General features: G+C 35.7%; 1 protein-coding gene across 1 annotated transcript in view; it reads left to right on the forward strand.

Annotated features, from left to right (window-relative positions):
• Nucleotides 1-18,668, forward strand: part of DDX10 (DEAD-box helicase 10) — a 154,108-nt gene that overhangs the window by 22,421 nt on the left and 113,019 nt on the right. Inside the window, exons 10-12 of the mRNA XM_030234540.2 lie at nucleotides 4,808-4,909; nucleotides 11,618-11,705; nucleotides 17,279-17,367. Of these exons, the coding sequence (XP_030090400.2) occupies nucleotides 4,808-4,909; nucleotides 11,618-11,705; nucleotides 17,279-17,367 (279 nt within the window). The remainder of the gene's footprint in view (nucleotides 1-4,807; nucleotides 4,910-11,617; nucleotides 11,706-17,278; nucleotides 17,368-18,668) is intronic.

Consider the following 18,668-nt stretch of genomic DNA (forward strand, 5'->3'; position numbering starts at 1 on the left):
TGCCATTCTATTTCTTCATGTTTGATACTGGCTGTTGGCTCAGGGGAAGTTTAAGATAGCTTCTGTCATGGTGCATAAACTATCCTCTTAATTTTAGTGTTTGGTTTGTGTTTTTTTTTTTTTTTTAATGAAGTGAAGCTATTTGGCAATGCTTTGTGTTTCTTTGCTAAGGAAATGGTGTTGTGAACATTTTAAAACCATTTTTCTCCACTGGTAATTAGCCACTACCGCATTGTTGTAGGTAATTTATCCCACTTCCTTTTCGTCTGCCTTTGGCACTTGCTCTTGATTGTAGGCATCTTTCTTTTTCTCATCTGCAGTCACTGTAAATATAACCCTTTGCTTTATAGCACTAATGATGATTTTCACAGCTTCCTGCTTGCAAGTCGTGATTGAGTTGCAGAGAAGTTGTTTGCCTTTTTCAAACATATTGAAGTCAGTAGACTCTAGAAAACAAAGCAGATATGAACTAGAAGTGATTTTTTTTTACCCCAAAGACTTTCTGCAAGTAAGATGCAATTTTCCATGGACTTGGAATAAATCATATACCCTTAGAGACTGTTAAGATCACAGTGCAAAGATGAGTCCCTTCTCTGGTTTCTCGATCACCTTGAGGAGATGACAGGATATCATCAATTATTACACAGTCCAAGAAAGTTTGATTACTTTCAGGTTTTTAATTTACTTTTCTTCAGCAGAGTCAAAGTGCATACTTATTGGATAATAAATCACCAGAGTAAATTAGCATTTTAGGACAGATGTTTGGTTTTGGTGATGACAGACAACTAGAAGGCTGCAGTTGGCAAGAACAGGGAGAACTTCTAATATCGTCTCATCTGCAGAGGTAGTCTTCCTGCTGAAGAATTACAGTAACCAAGGTTGTTTCTTCATTGCTTTATCATCTGTAAAGGTTTAAGCATTTTATTTTTGTGCTGAAAATAATTACAGAGATGTTCCTTTGTTTGCTTTAGTGGAGAACTTTATTTCTGTAGGATAGTAAGGGGTGTTCTTTCTCTTGTGTTTTAGGCATTGTAATGGAAACAAATTTTGAGCAGGTCTAACTGTTCTTGTTACTGTTTATGCCAGTTTTTAGTAGCTTGTCCTTTCCAAAGTTTGCCAGTAGGAAGCTTTTAGTATGAAATAGGCAGAGGGAACACTTAGGCTTCAGTGGAAAATTTAACTTTTCTATTCTTTTTGAGATGATCTTTAACACAATATTTTTCTGATTAGCACATTATGAGGTTGGGGTTTTTTTTGAGAAATAAGATAACACTCTGCCCAACTAAACCTCCTTTTTTATAGGCTGTGTTTTGTTTTCTTTAACTCAATGTCCACTGAATAGATACAGACCTTCCCAGATGGTATTTAAGAACCTTTGGATTCTAGCTTTATTAATTCTGTGATGTTTTCATTTTTGTGTTTAGCTCTGAAGAACAGTGTTGTTATTAAATTGTTTGCTTGAATTAAGTCACGATTATGGTATAAAACGGGCAAAGACTGTTCCTCCTTAACTTCAAATATTTTTGAACTATTGGCATTTAAAAGAGAATGTTTCCAAAACATGTATGGGAAGGGATTACACTGCATCAGTAGTTACTAGATCTCTTTCAGTGCTTTAGAATTTCTGATGACTTAGCTCTGAGAAATATATCTATGTTGCTTTTTTCGTCCTTAATAGGTGGCAAAAATGAGAAGGAAGAGGTGCTTGAAAGCCTCTTTTTTTTCTAGATCTATATTTTCATGTGGTTGTTTCTTTACTTAGCTGTGGTGCTACTTTGTCTACATAAAGTCTACATAAAGGCTTTGCAAGATTTAAAGTAAACATGGTAATACTTGGTGTCCATAAATACCAGATGTGATGCTTGGCTTTTTTGGTGAATTATCTATGGAATGTCCCTTTTGGATTTGTACTTTATGAAGCAATTACTGACTCAGCATACAAAGAGTTTAGCACTAATAACACAAAATCAATTTTTAAAGAGTCAGAGTGAAGGTTTATCCGATCCTGCATCGTGTTTCAGAGTGGCCTCTTGGATACTGTTGGAAAGCTATAAAAACAAAACAAGCACAGAATGGTTTTTCCTGTACTGTATCATTGCAGATTTTGGTTTTGTGGCTTGTACAGACGATATCTGCACTCTCTGCCCTTTGAGTATTTCTTCTTAATTTCTTTGACTCTGGCCTTTCACAGTGCTTTGCACACTGAATAAAAGAGATGTGATAAAGAAACAATTTAAAAATGCCAAGTCAGGCACTCTGGGATAAGAAATACCACGAGCAACAAAACTGCATAAATCCATGCCTTTGGCTAACTTCAAGGAATCTGAAACATCATTTGTATGTTTATACAGTGCAATCAAGACTTTTCTTGACAAATGACAAAGATTGTTAAGAGATTTAACAGACATTTTTTGCAGATATCAGATCATTCACGTAGCTCTTGTTGGAGTCCTATCCTTTCATATCATCTACTTTGGAGAGAAAAGCAGAACTGGGTTATTCTGTACTCTAAATTGGTGAGACTGGTATTTACAGCCATATTATCTCTGTCTTCCTGTCTGATAGATACAAGGGAATATTTTCATCCTTCTTTCCAACAGTGCTCTGAGAGCTCAGGTTCTTTTGATGTGTCATTGGCTGTCTTGGTAGTATGATCATCGGTTTTTGCAATAAAATGCAAAGTCCTCTGAGGTTCAGTGGCTTTCCAGGATTTCATTGCTTGTTCAGGTAGTGGCAGTGTCTGACAGGCACCCACCTTGCAGGTATATAATTTGTAATTTGGTTGGGTTGAAATATATAGAACTTCTGTAAAAGGTGCACTTGGTCCATGTAAGCAAGTTCTTCCCAACCTTAGTTATTGTATAAAGGGTGTAAACATTTCATGGGATGTTTGGTCAGCTGGGACAACATGCTTGGTAAAGATAATAAATTAAGACAAACAAATATATTGCTTAGAGCTTTTTTGAAAGATTGTACAAGCTGATATTTTCTGTATTGAAAACATTGTAGGTCTACTAATGAAATGGATTTAAATCATTATAGTTTTTGTACAGTACCAAAGTACTCTTATCAATCCATGTATAATCAGTAAATTTGCATGATATTGGCATGTAACTGAGATTCTTCTTAGATCAATTTTATTTCCATGTAAAATTTCAAAATCTAGAATGTGAAGCTTAAAATTTCATGTAAACCTTTACTAGATACTTGTAGTTGATCTTCAGAAGTTGGTATCCAAATCCATCATAGATAGCATTGAAGAAAAAAAAAATCCGAGGCATCCAAGAGCATTTTGTTGTGATTTTTCAAATTCATCAAATGAAAGCAGAAAGCTGTAATAAAAGCTGTCAGACTGTTTTAACTGCAGATTTTGTTTCTACTTACATTGCTTACTGTGCTGTGACAGATAGTGTTTATAGTTTTCAAACAATTCTGCAGTACTGTTTTTGCCAAGTGATAACTGTTTATCCTTGGAGAAATGTGGGCTCCGTGTATTCCACTAGAAATTACTTTTATCAGTTTTAATGATATGATTCATGTTTGGTGTGCCTGAGAACATCCTTCTGTGCTCCCTGGCCTCCCTAAAGAAGGGATTTTAAAGCTGCTCTACAGAGCAACTTACAAGTCTTGTTTTGCTTTGTCCTACTCATTGCTCTCATCAGTTGGTTTTGAGTTGAATTCTGTCCAATTCTGGCGTATTTCTGAAATTCAGTTGGAATTTTGTTTTTGTGATGTGGGGCTGTGCAGTATTTTCTTATCAATCTGTACTTTTAAGAAGTATTTGTAGATATAAACAAGGAAACAGTGTATGTGCTACAGTAGATGCAGACTTAGTGCCTGCAAGCTCATCATTACCCACTTCTTCAGGAGAACTTCAACCCATTGTGTTGTTTGCTTACCAATGCTATTGGGTACTTTTTTTCTACATGAATATCCTGAAGTCAGTAAATGTGCCAAAAGCAGGAACTGATATTTTCTTGCACAAAGAGAAAATGCTCCAGAAGATGCTTTTAAGCATAAATTAGCTGATTTTTAATGTCTTTGCTAACCGTGTATCTTGAGTAATTACCAGCTCATCTACATTTGATACAGCTGTTAAGTGCACTGAAGAGTGAATGCTAGATACTTCTTATGGGATTCTTATGGGATCAGTATGATTGTATCTTTTCTTTTGCATCTGGAAACTGCTTCTATAAATGAAAGAGCTCCTATTTTTATGCTTTTCTCTCTGTGATGATGTCACTGTAACCTGTTAGCCTTTACTGAACATGTAAGAAGGGGTTGTTATTTGAGACCAAGTTGTTTACCCTTTTGTAACCTTTCCCTGTCTTTGGCTTGCAGGATATGCAAAGAGAATCAGTTTTTACCAAATGTTAGACCTCACCTATTTGATTTCTTCTCAAAATCAAACCTTACCTATTTGAATACCTATTGAAACTTTACCTATTGGAAAATGCTGAATGCAAGTAGCTGGATTTTCTAGTCCTGTAGTCATACACTTTGAGTGCTATTTGTTTGCCACTAATGCTTCAAATGGAGGGAGGAAAAGATTCATTGGTCTGAACGCATGTCTTAGCCCCAGATGTTTAGAACTCCAGGCATAGTTTTAAAATCAGCTCAAGTAGGGATATTGGCAAGTCTCTGGTTTGCCTCTTTTTTTCCCTTTGTTAAGTGAGAGGTTTTGTTTGTTCTTTGGACTGTTTATATAAGGAATCAAATGTAGATTCTTATTGGCTATTGAAAACATCAGCAAAACCTAATTTTTTCATGATTGTTTGAGATTTCTTTTTTTTCCCCTTTTGATCAGGTACAAAGAAGGTGGTGAAGCTTTGTTGGTATTGCTTCCTTCAGAAGAAAAAGGGATGGTGGAACAGCTGGCGCAGAGGAAAGTACCTATCAGTGAAATCAAGTAAGTGGCTAATGGCCTGCCTGTTATTCAACCTTCTTTCTGCAAGAGTAATGTGTGATGAGTCTATGACAATCTTGATAAAGTGCTTTAATTGCCTGAAGCTGGACAAATCAGGGAAATGAATTAGTTTTGGTAGTGTTGTAGAAGGAAAAGACCTTGAGAGGTTACCTATTTTATTGCTGTTCCCAAAGGCAGGATGACCTGCACAAATCATTCTTATCAGATGCCAATTAATATATTCACAGTTTCCCAAAGAGACCTCATCTGTACTCAACAGTTACTACCATTAACATTTTTTCTTCAAGTGTCTGATAAGACTTGTAAGTAATTTAAATGAAATATTTCTTTTGTCTTGTGCCAAGAATATATGGAAAGTGATGTATTCTCTTACTCTCTGCAGCTTCTTTTTATGTAATTGAACATGATAATGCTCTTTCTCTTTTGCAGATTAAACAATTACAATTTCTTTAATCTGTCCCTGTATGTTTTTATTGCTGTTACAATTTTTGTTTCTCTTATCTGTATTTTCTTCAGTTCTGGACTATTTCTCCAACTTATCATGACCTTTCTGAATCAGTTAGTTGAAGGACAGGAAGTAAAAGATGGTCATTTTACATACTAAAAAGAGGGTTCCAAGGGAAATCTGTAAGGAGCTATGTTATCTGTACAGATAGAACTGCCTTTGAAGGAGTAGCAGAAACATATAGCAATACGAGATGAAAATAAAAAAGTATGTTTCTGTTTTCTGTTAAATGCAGAGTAATGGATATGTAGGAAACACAAAAATCCTAACTGTAAAAATATTAGAAGAAAAGACCACCACTAAAAGTTGATGGTAGTTTCTTGGATAGTAGCTATAGGTAGGAAGGGGTTTACTGTTTTCTGAGCCTGTCAGACTGATGTTGAATTAAGAGAGAAAAGAGAATGTGAAGAAAATATGGAAGAAGAATTGAAAACAAGCCAGAAAATGTGATCTCAGCCTGACTCCATTTTTAACACTTAAAAAGTTCAGGTTACAGCATGCCAAAAATTGTACAGCAGAGGTAAAAGAAATCAGAGAAGGATGACAAGGTAGAAAATGGAAGTTTGTGTATGAGTGGATATGAGCAAAGCGAGGCCTGTTTTACTTTGAAAAGCTATGGCTTGCATGTGAAGATACGGATATCTAAACAAAGAAGGGAATTAACTATACTGAATTTCTATGTAGAACAATTGTTTTTGAGAAGAAATCAAATTAGGATGAAACCTTAGGTGGTTATTTACACCTCATTGCTTAACCTTCTGAGCATTTTGCTCAGAATTTACAGGTTGATATTTCTTCAGAGACCAGAAACAATGCATATAGCACTTTCTGGATTTAAAATTTAGTTTTATTTTTTTAAATTTTTTTTTTATAGTGTATGCCATTTCAAAGGCTCTTCTGAACTGTACTTGTGACTGCTATTTCTGTGGAACAAACTGAGCACACAGCAGCTGGTGAAATAAGTCCACCTTTTCTGATTAAACACTTATCAAATCCATGTAGGATGTGGATGAAATTCAAACATAAACAATTTTTGCTAAAACAGTGAAATAAGGACTAGAATGCTGTCCGACAACTACTTAATGACAACTCAAAACCTCACCAACTGAATGTGGATAATATCAGTAAAGGAACTGAAGTCTGACATTTTCTTTTCTGTTAAGCATCATAGTGCTTTAAAAGGATCTCTTGTATAACCACTGCAGTAAATTCTCTTTCCAATCTTCTTTTTCCATCTTAAAATGGTAGTTATTGAAGTAATTTATCTTTCTTTTATATTCTGTAAATAAATGTCTGATCTCATGCCCATTATAAATATTTCCCCTTTCCCGTTTCTTTGTCAGCTAAGCTTTTAACTTCGTAAGTAATGGTGTTAATTGTTTGAACAGCTTATCAAAGGAAGTGGTAAAAAAACCTTTAGGCTGTATTTATCCATGTAAATAGAAATCCATGTTTTTGCACAGGGATAATAATCCAATTTTAATAGGGCAAGTATTTCACCCCCAATAAATGCACATTATATTTATAATCCAAGTTAGGTGGGTCTCTGGAGAAAGTGGCTGCATCTCTTAACATATTGTTGTTAATCTGATTTTACTTTGATGGAAAACTCTGCTTTATTTTTTTTTTTAAATAAGTAATACCCTAAAATTCATTCTTGTACCAAGGCCACTAGGACATATGTATTATAGATACATTTAAGAAATATTCTTAATTGGAATCATCATTAGAAAAGTCAAGGGTTTTGATTGAGAACATATTTTAACAGCCTGCCCCAAGATCCAGTTTTTCAATCTGCAATATTCTTCAGTAGAATTTATAACATCATAATGAAGGGGAATGCTTTCACTTAGAATTGTCTGTCTAGTGTGTTATGATTTAAAAGATGTGGCATTGTCCTTGTAAAAGGCTAACTAAAATCCTTAAAAAATTATTCTTGTAATTACTTGTGGATTGCAAACCAATTTAATTCTAGAAGTTTTTAACTACAGATTTTCCTGCTGTTTACTTCCAGCCAGTTTCCCAATTAATTCAAGTCCAGCGTGTTTTGTCAGTTTATAAATTGTTTAAGAAGTTGCATGAACCCATGGATCATGTTCCAGGTCTTGTGGTGAAGTCTTCTCCTATTGTTTGTGCTTATTCACCTAATTATAGATTCTTAAGAATTCTAACTTGGGAATTAGGAGATAATGAGCATTGCTCACTGTCAACAGAGTTTAACTGTTCAAGTTTCTGAAATTCATTCTCAAAGCTTTTTTTTAAAAGGTTGTTTCTAAAACGCTGTAAATCCATGTGTTTGTTTGGCTGTTTTTATTGACCTGTTGCCTGGTACAGTGGTTGTAAGAATGCTGTTACTTTTCTTATTTTGTATTTTTTGATTTGCAAACGATTTTTGATGTTGTTTTATTTAGTATAGATAGACCTTTTAAAACAATTCCATAATTGGAAATTAGAGAAAGGAAGAACTTTCCTTGATACCTGTTCAAAGGACTGGGGTTTAGACTTTTTCAGTTTTAGATCTAAGCTGCCAGTAGAGGATTTCAGTAAACTAGTCCCTTTTAACTAGCACAAGCTGCCATTTTACAGGTAGTGCTTTTAACAGTAACTTCTTCATTGCTCAAAAAGAGCAAGAGAGTGCAAAATAGGCAATAATACAATATCTTAGGCCATGTAAATATGGCAAAAAGGTACTCTGAAAGTATTAAATGGTTTGTATATTTTTAAAGGAGTCTGTAATCTCCAAGTTTTCCATGCAAGCTCTAAACTTAAATTATTTTTGGTAGTATTTTGAGGTTACTTTCTTGCATCCAACTTTGTTGGGTAAAAAGATAAGAGCTGCTTCCTCAGGGGTTGCCATAACAGGTTTTGTGTCTAGAAAATTTTACCAAAGGAAGAGCAAGTATATAGATACCCATTATGTAGTATCACTTTATTTTTATGGCAAAAAAGGTGTTGTTTGAGGAAAAGAACAATAACAACAACAAAAAACCTTTTTTCCTTTTTTTTTTCTTTCTCTCAGTGGATAATATTTGGATGTGTATCCCACATGTTGGCAGTATCAATATAGGGGATCTGTTAAAACTGCCTCCCAGTTGCCATAGTTACTGTAAGACAGTACACTGGTGTCACTGTTTAGTGTGGTTCTACACCTCTGTGAGATCTGCTGGGTGAGCCTTCCTTAGGTGCCAGCCCTTCCCCCTCCCTCCAGCCTTCAGGTTGTCTAGTGTAACCATAGAGAGCCACATTCCACACTGAGAGCACAGAGCAAAAGCTGCTGCTGCTGCTTGGAAGCTGGGTGGAAATCTGGAAAGTGTTCTGCTGCATTAGGGCAGCAGGGTCTTTTAGGTGGTTGTTGATATTTTTTGCTTAAATTCTATTTTGGAGAAGAGTGGGGGAAGGATAATGCCTAGTTAAAACAGTGCTTGTGTCCTAGTATATAAACCAGGGAAAATGAGAAGAAATCAAAATGTCTATCAACCAGAAAATTTGGAGATTGCTGTCTGATCAATACATAAGGCCAGGCAAGCTGGGTTCATGTTTACATCATGGCACAGTCAGGTGTGGCCATTTATGCAACTGGTAGGCAAAAGTGTAGCTTCAGAAAGTTGTACTACTCTTTAAAGGTAAGACATGTGATCACAGAATAAGAAATAACCAGCCTACTTAAAATGGCAGACCATGTTATAAAATCCCCTTCTAGCCTTTGCATAGTTGGTTTTAGCTCATTGGTTCTTAGCCATTTAGGCAAGCTTATAAATTATGATAGCTAATTTCAGTGTTTAGCTTTTAGGTTTGCTTCTCCTAATAGTCACATGTATACAGTTTATTGTAAAGAGTTTTATTTGTTCAGAAAGAAATAACATACAAACTCTTTAAAGCCAAAATCCAATTTAACAGTGGCCAGCTTTCTCATTTTTTGAATCTCAGCATGAGAGGAAGATGTCAGTGGATGACTGTCATGATACAGTGTTGGAGAAGAGAGAATTCAGTACTTCTCTTTTTTTGGTAGTCAGTGCTGCAAATTTGCTCATTCGTTAACAAACACATAAGCTCAAAATGTGCCTGGGGTACCATGTTCTTTGTTGTCATTGCTTAGATTTATACTACATTATCTAGCCATTCTTTTAAATGTGAAGTGTCTTGTTGTTGGGGTTTTTGTCTTCTTCAAAAACTTTTCTTGCAAATTTAAATCAAATTACTCAAAATTTAGATGCAGTCTATAAAATGTAGCTGTATTTTGTCTCGAATTATTGTCTATTATGCTTGGAGCCTCAATGACACATAGTCTCTTATGAATAATGAATCATATTCCTACAATAATCAAGTCACAGAAAATAATGAGTAATAGCATGTCCGGGTGATAATCGGAACTTCATAAGCATTTTGAGTTTGACAGTGGCAGTAGGGAGAAGTTGGCAGTCTCACTACTCTTTGAGAAGTGCTCCAAGGCCATTTTTCCATTACTTAAAGATTTCACATAGACCATGTTTCCCTATTTTTTGAGAAGGTACAACTGCCAGATGCTTTCCTGACACCAAATATGATATCTACTGTTTCTTTTCCATTCTTAAAACCTGCTAATGCTGCTATGGAGGATCAGCAAACTGATGAATCATATTTTGCTTCTGACTAAGCTGTGTTAGCTGTTGTGTATTTGCTTGTTTTCTTTAGGTCCTTACAAATTAGGTTTTTTTGGTATCAAGAAAAAGTTAATTGTTTAACTACTTTTTGCCCCCTTTGAATATGAGCACTGTGTTAACATGGCCTTTTTGATAGGATTTTTTTCCCTCCATCTCAAGGAGTTGTTAAGATGAGATACAACTGTGACTCCAAATGCTTTTACTTTCTCTAGTTGCTATGGAATAAATTTCTTCTGACCTAGCTGATTTATAGGAGTACTTGGTCTCCCATGATTTGTGATTCTGGTGTGAGCTTGCACTGTGCTGTAGCTGTTGTTAGCTGACTGATTGCACCTAGTGCCTGACTGATTAGCCTGTGCCTTTTTTCCTTGTCTTCACTTGGGGTGAAGACAAGGAAAAAAGGCACTGGCTAATTTTAGGGCTTTGAGGTCATCTCTTAATACCTTTTCCATAACTTAGCAGCAATCCAACACTTTTCTAGACTGTCTTACTGCTGGTGTTCATATTAATTCTTTTATAACTCATGCTATCCATTCTTTACTTTTTGTATCATATTTTAAAGATTTGTTGGTAAGTTTGTCCCCCATTCAATTTTTCACGCTTTTTTTTTTTTCTGTCTTATGCTTTTAAATGTTTAGAGCCTATTATGTGGTGTCTGGAAACTGGAAGTCATGTTGTTTGGTCTTTCACTAAAACTGTAGCTAATAGAACTTATGTATACTGTAGTTTTCCACTGGCTGTATCTGAACAGATTGAAGAAATTTAAATTTTAAGGGAATGAAGCTTGATATCTGTTTTCAAATTTAGTAAGAATAACCTCCCACCATGTTTGCTAGGTTTTATGATACACTGGGGTGGCAGTAGCAGCTCAAAAGTAGATGAGATCTGGGCAAATAAATCTGCAATAATGTGGGTATCACTGGAATAAGTTTAAATATTCAGAATCTGGGAGAGGACCAGATATCTTTTTAGTAGGTTTAATGGCAATTTCTATAGTGCAGTCAATGTTCTTTATTTACTTGAGAAGCTCTTAAATCTGTTTAATCTCAATGTCCTTTATTATTGCTCACCTGGCTATTTTTTTCTATGAAGTACTTAAATTTCAGTATTCCTGGCACAATGAATCTTATTTAAGCTTTTAAAAATGCTGACAGTTTCCTTATGAAGACTTTTATTTCAGTATAAAGTAGTGCTATAATTCATTATGCTGTTTCTGTATTTTTGCAGTACTTTTATAAAATCAGGAAGTTCTTTTCTGCTGATTTCTGCTTTGCTTTGGAATAAAGCTTCACCACCTTCCGTGAAAACTGTCTGAATAAAACAGCTGCCATTTGTCTTTTCTGCATTATTTGTTTGAGGAGTGCAATCTTCATCCTTAATATGGTTCCATTCTGTGCTATTTCAGTGGTAATAGCTCTGTGCATATTAAAACAATGCAAAAGATGTGAAGATGCTCCTCAGAACTAACAGGTGCTTATTTTAGAATGTTCTAATAATTAAAGCTTGTTTTTTTTCTTTTTTTGTTTTTTGTTTGTTTTTGAATAGAATTAATCCTGAGAAACTTACAGACATTCAAAAGAAGCTGCAAGCATTCTTAGCTCAAGATCAGGAGTTAAAAGAGAAAGCTCAAAGGGTAAGTCATCTGCTTCCATGCAATTCTTGGAGTGTGTTGGTTGAATGGAACTGCAGTTTGAGTAACTGACCAGCTCAGACATGCCCTAGAAGCGGTGACTGGAACTGAAGAACGCCCAGAGATAATTGAGTACTTCTGTTAGGAGAGTAACATAAATTAGAAAGAACCAGAGTCTTCTGAGTTGATGTCCAGTGACAGAAGAGGCACAAATTCTGTACAAAAATCTCCATTTAAACCCATGAAAAGCCTTTCTTGTGAGTGTGGTTGAACACTAGAACAGCAAGGCTGTGCAGTCTCCAGATACTGGTTATTAAAAACTGGGTTCCTTCCTGAGCAGCCTGCCCTAGCTGATGTTGGTTTGAGCAGGCTCTTGCACTGGATTGTCTCTGAAGTTTCTTCTCAACTTCAACTTCTAGTTTCTTGGAAAGCTGGTACAAAAAATGTCAAAATAATGCTACTAATAAAAAAGGTGACTTAAGAATAGCAGATCACATTACTTGACTTGAAAAGTTAGAAATATGAAACCATGTAGGCCTCAACATGCCCACCTTGATCAATTTTTGTCATATATCTTGAATATATGTGACAATTTGTCCTTTCTTGGGGTAAAATCCAATGCATTGAATAAAGCATTTTACCTTTTGTTTGGATTTGAATGATCAGCAAAATAGCTTAGAATAGCTCTTCTGGATTAGATGGAGAATTATGTGAATGGGTTTATGAATGGAATTTCTTTGCTGTGCTGGTTAATGCTGGGAGACTTTATGGGCAGAAAATATGTGCATTTCACCACATGTTTATCAGATTTGGGGAAGGTAGAGACCCTTCAAATAAGTAGGTTTCTGGATGAGAATGAACTTGGTTGTAAAAGATACTTTCTGTGAAAGGTAGCCTTAGAAACATTTCTGGCAATTGCACTGGCTCTTGCCATCACTAAACATGTTTGCTGACCTTTCCCTGGTTTTATAATATTTTTAGGCCATGAACTCTTTGGAATGGAGCTTGCTGCTTTTTTTATTGAAGCACTGCAGCATGTTGGTTTTCTGAGGCTGGTTGGTTTGTTGGGTTTTGTTTTGTTTTTGAATTGTGGATATCATTAGCCTGTGAATTCTTTAGTTGTATCAAGTCTTTTAAAAACTATGAATTGAGATGAAGGAAAACATAGTTGGAAGGATAATAGGCAGATCTTTCATGTCATTTTTTCATATATATATGTGTGTGTTTGTATACATATATATATATATATATATATATAAAATTAAAAGAGTACCACCAAGGGCCACATGGTGAGAAATCCAGAAATGCCAAAGCCTGAGAAATACATGATTGCAGAGATCTTGGATTAATGTTAATAACTTTTTATTTGTATGAGCTAGTGTGGGCATTTATAACACTTGAAGGTATACTGGTAAACCTGAGTGGTAGGGTAAAATGAGAAGAGGATTGTGAAAGAGTTAGAGAAACCAAGAGTTTTAAGCTTTCTATTGAACTGGGATGTAAAATGAGTCAAGTTGAAATATTTAGAACTCTTGAGATTCATCTCACCTAGTTTTAGATGTCCTCTGTGAGTTAGTCTGCCTGAACTTTCTTTTATAGCTGATAGGGTGGAAAAAGTACTTCTACAATGCCTCCTGGCACAGATACCTTAAAAAAAAAAAACCAAACCCCTTGGGGATGGATGGATGAATGGTGTTTTTTTTGTGCTGCAGAGGTAGGCTATGTGATGTGACCTATCTTGGAGGCCTGCAGTAGGGACACTTAGTGAGTCAGAGGAATGCCATTCTTACTTTCCTAAACAAGGAGATTTCAATCAAAGTGCCTGAGGAGCTCAGTGCGAGCTTTGTAAATAAAATGTCTAAGGCAGTGTTCTAAGGGAATGCTTTTAAAAACTATTTTTGGCATTTAGGTCTTCCAGGTTTTTGTAGTGCATAAAGAATTACTTGAAGCAGTGTGGAATGTCAGTGTAAGCTTCATCCTGGCACTGCACAAACCAGAGGCACTGGTGTCACATTCACCTCCAGCTGCCATGGGAAGTTGCAGCTACACCAGTTTATGTCAGAAGTGACAGAGCAGCTGGCTGGGGGAGGATGAGAGTAGGAGTAATCCAGCATCATCTTACTTGAAATGAAAACACCAACAAACCTCTGTTTCTGCCTTTGGCTTTTTAATCTCTTAACAGGCAGAGAAGGATCATTCTGAATTGAGTAGAGGAATAATAAAATTTCAAAATAGCCCGAGAGTAAAATGAAACATGGGCTCTGTCAGTATTGCAGATACAAACTTAATTTAATTTTTAAAAATTGCAATTGGCATATAATTACACTTTGAGACCATTTTTGTTGCAGTTTTTAATTTATGGATAGCAGAGAAGTGTCATTCTTGCAGGCAAGCTGTAAATAACATTCAATTTTTGAAGAACTTGAAGTATGGACAAATGGTTTATCACAGAAGTGTCCCTCCTTAATAAGGTAACTATGAATGTTCAGACATCCTATGCAAATATGCCCAAGTAGTCTTACATGTCAATGTGAATAAAACAAAAAAATGAATGCAAATGAAATCCTGACCTTGGATCCTTATCTGAAATGCTGGATTTTTCAGAGCGTGGGTTTTACGTTGTCTAGGCTGTCTGTTGCAAGCTGCCAAGTTCTTGACATTTGTAGTGTACTAAATAAATTCCCAACCTGAATGGATGAGATAGCAGTGAAACAGCACAGCTATGCACAGAAGTTTGGATAGGATGGTTGTCTACCATCAGGTGTTGAGGGCACGAGGCCCAAGTTCTTGTGTCCTCTAAGCTTGTTGATTTACTTCAAGGTGCCTTTACTTTTTTTGAAAATAGAATGTTCTTGATGGCTAATTGCTTCAACAAACTTCATGGTTCATTTATTAGGACATGGCTCCCCTGCTATTGCTTGGAAAGACAGTTTGAATCAGATCAGGGCTCCTTTGAAACCTTTGCCGTTGTTCTTATGGACTGGTGCTGCCTTTTGGCATTTCTTGTAATTTTAATATTTAATATGTCAGTTCAGCCAGTTCTGGAAAACAGTTTAAAAAAAGAATCTTTTTTTCTTGCCAGTTTGAATGTTATTGTGGTGCTGAAGTGTTGTCTGTCCATTAAATACTTCATGACACCCAGAGGGATGTGCAGGGTGTTACAGCCTGAGATTCCAGCCACACCCTGTTACTTTTGAATTACTGTCAAAACAGCACATCAGTTGAATTGTGTGCATTTTAATACTTACAACAGTTACCCAGGAAATAGATCAGTAAATCAAAATTTAGAGGTAGTAAATTCCTAGAGCATGGTGCTTTTTTCCTTATGTATTTCTAGTACTTGTACAATAATCTCCCCTGCTTTTGGAGATCTGTAGCTACTACTGTAGTAGAACTATACTATGTTAATGATGCCCAACCATAACATTTTCCAAAGAAATTATTGCCTATAATATTTTTGCAGTGTTATTTTAAAAAAAGCCTTGAAAGTGACATCAAACAGCAGATATGGCAGGGGACAACAGCAATTGTAAAATAGCAGGGAAGAAGTTCAGACTGATTAAACTTGTTCTCCTTCAGCTCCAGTGTGTGTGTGCAGGCTGAGGAAGTCTCAGAATAACTGAATAAAATCCAACTGAGATGACAGAGTTTTAGACAGAGATTGAAGTCAACACACTGAAATCAAATTAAAAAAATCAAAGCAAATGGCTTGATTTCTCTTCTTGTAAACTAGAACAGCTCTTCTATCCATTTGTTTGGTGTTTCATTCTTAGTTATTGTGGGGCTTGAAAAGCGTGCAAAGGTGTGTTCTTTCTGCCCTTTATAGTTTGTTAATTTCTAGACCACGCGTATGAAATATATGCTAGTAAGGTAAATGGATGGCTTTATCAGTTATCCAAGAGACACAACGAGATTTCAACCCTGTAGCAAGTAGTGACTCATGTAAATATTCAGATGTGCAAATCTTAGATTCACAGGAAGTATACTTCTTTTTTTAATCTACTTTTTTTCATCTGTCACTGCAGAGAAAAAAGAGGCTTTCATTGATTTTTGTCACTTGCTAGACAGCAGTAGATTAATGAGATCTGTCAAATTTGAAGCCTTTTCCTAAACATTCTAATTACCTTTGTAAAATGATTAATAATTCAATGTGAGCAAAGAAGTGTTTGATGTAAGTATTCCACATCTCAATCTCGGTAGCAGCTGAATGAATTGAGCTCACACTTTCAACAGCTAAAATTAATTGAAAGACATAATCAGGAAGGAAGCTTTACCCAAAAACCCCTCAGCATTAGGAAAAACAAGCAAATGAAGATTTAGTTTTATAGTGAATTAATGGGCAGCTTGCAGAGTATATCTCTTAGCTCTACATACCTTACAATCAATAGTTTTTATTTCTGTTTACTCAGGGGAAAAGAATGAGTTTATAACATTGCTTAATTTCTTATCTTTCTTTTTACCTTTTGAAGTGTTTTTTTTTCTCTTACAAACATTTAAAGAATCCCCATAAGACATCAATGCTCCTGCCTGTTGAGTGTTTGCTCCTCTACCTGAGGTTAACAAGAAATAGATTTTTTTTTAATTCCACATGAATTATTAATACAGTAGTTTTTCTCCAATAGGTGCCTGTACATAACAGAACAAGGGTGTGGTTATAGGATGCTTGAATGTAACTCTGTGAACTTAACTTGCTGTTATTAGTGTTTGATGGTTTAAGCCTCATGGTAGGAGTTCTGGCACGTGTCAGAAATAAGGTTATGAACAACAGAAATCCAAGGATCTTTTCTGATACTTGAAATACACCGGTATTTATGCTGCTGCTGCTACATAAAACTAGACTATGTAGAAGAAGCATGAGAAGAAGGAGACTCTTTCCTTTTGGGAAGGACAGCAGAAAAATGCAATGCAAGATTAAGTTATTCTCCTATGCAGTGCTTCCATTTTTTTTTGGAGAAAGTCTGTGATTAATTGAGGCTTCATCCTTGGACTGGTCTTAGCAAGTGTATAATGAATTTGTCTTGGTCAGCTGAGTTGCATCATTGACTGTGTGCATGTGATGAGCTGATGGTAAATGTAAGGTAATATGAATCATCTTAGACCACAGTGAAGTGCTGCTATATTGAGTGGAATAACTTCCTACTTGTGACTAAGATTAAGTCAGGACATCTCAGATTGATAGCAACAAAGTCTGTTTGAAGTTCCACATAATTTAGATATTGGAATAGCATAACATTCAGAAAAGCTAGGAGAAAAAAAATCAAATTGAATCAGTGATGTTTCCTCCTGACTAATCTGTCATATTTTTTTTCTAGGAAAATATAACATGACATACTGTTGGGAAATTCAGTCAATTCAGCCAATGTGAATGTAATGAAATATTTGAGTACTTGAACTTGCATCACTTCTGTAGTAGTGATAAATTTTGTCTGATGAGTACTTTAAAATTTCACTCTGAAATCCCTGTTAGACTACCTAATAGTGAAATTCTGTTTTGTGTTTAGAGCAACAATATGTTTATTTCTTGTGTTGCTAAGTGAATGGTGTCTTTTTACTGAATACTTCCATTTTTCTTTCAGTGCTTTGTATCTTACTTGCGTTCAGTTTACTTAATGAAGAACAAGGAAGTGTTTGATGTTTTCCAATTGCCTCTAGCTGAATATGCTCTGTAAGTATGGTCAACTTAAAATATGGAAGCTGTATAGTGAGACGTTTTGCAGTCTTTAAATAGCTGTTTTGTCTGTGTTGACACACAGAATTGGTCTTCTAGTCTTCTAGTGTACTTAGTTTCATATTCATGCTGAGCTTTTGCATATTTCCAAGAGCATTCTAAATGGAAATTATGTGTAAAAGCAATACATGCTGTACAGAGAAATAACTTAGGGCAGAAGGTACATTTGCTATATACGCTAGAAGACATAACTTCTGAATTAAAAGGATAGAGAATAATGTTTTGGTGTTTTCCCCCTCCTCAGATTTGCCCTTCAGCCTCATAGCTAAATACCAGCCTGTAAAGTGTATTATTTAAAAAGAAATTGGAGGTATCTAAGGACGATGTATTGGAGTCTCATTTTGAGTATGATTTGGACATTTCTCTCTGGCCATCAATAACTTTTCAGAAGTTTCAGTGTGTTTGGTAAAGATGAAGCATCTGCCCTAGACTGAATAACATCTATTTTGCTATGTCTGTTTTTGTACACGTTTGTGAATCATTCCGTATTTTGTATGGGAGGGAAATTAATTTTGACAGGTTGACTGTACAGATGACAGCCCCTTGAAATTGTTTTAAGATGTGAAGTTTTTGAAATCTCATGGGGACGCAGGGTAGTCATAAGGGAGCAGCAAGGTGTTCAAAGGTTCACAGTAAATTAATTTGATATGTGTGGAATTTCATACAGAGAAGGCTAATTTGCCAGCACATGGTATAATGAAGTAAAATGTGACAAATTACTAGACTCTGGAACACCTGGTCTTTCAGTGCTGTGCTGTCATTAACATGATTATGCTTTTTAAGATACAAAAGCCTATTATAAAAGATGCTTTTTAACTTCATGGACTGAGACATTTTGAAAAAGGAGAACTAGCGCAAGTTCAAAAAATTTTGGTACATGCAATGCCTGACCCTTCTCCTGTGTGGTTTGTCATCATCTTTAAAATCTGTTGTAGGTCTTACAGTGCTATGAATGTAAGGAATAGTGGCAGAAGATTAGGGCTAAGAGGGATAACCACACAAATTCAGCCAGTGTTAGGAACAGAGTTAGCAGATGGTGGTAATGCTGAATTTTCAGAATCCCAGTGCCTTTTTCTGGATTTCAGCATGATTTGCCATCTAGTATCTGTAGATGAAGTAGTCTACAGTTCCGTTCTTCTCAGGTCTGTGCACACAGATTTGGACCTTCCTCAAAATAATTCTGAGTCTCAGCTTTGGAAAGCTACTGATGTCATTCCTGTAATAAAACACAAGAAACC

This window comes from Serinus canaria, chromosome 1 (assembly GCF_022539315.1).
Source record: "Serinus canaria isolate serCan28SL12 chromosome 1, serCan2020, whole genome shotgun sequence".
NCBI classification, from domain to species: Eukaryota; Metazoa; Chordata; class Aves; order Passeriformes; family Fringillidae; genus Serinus; species Serinus canaria.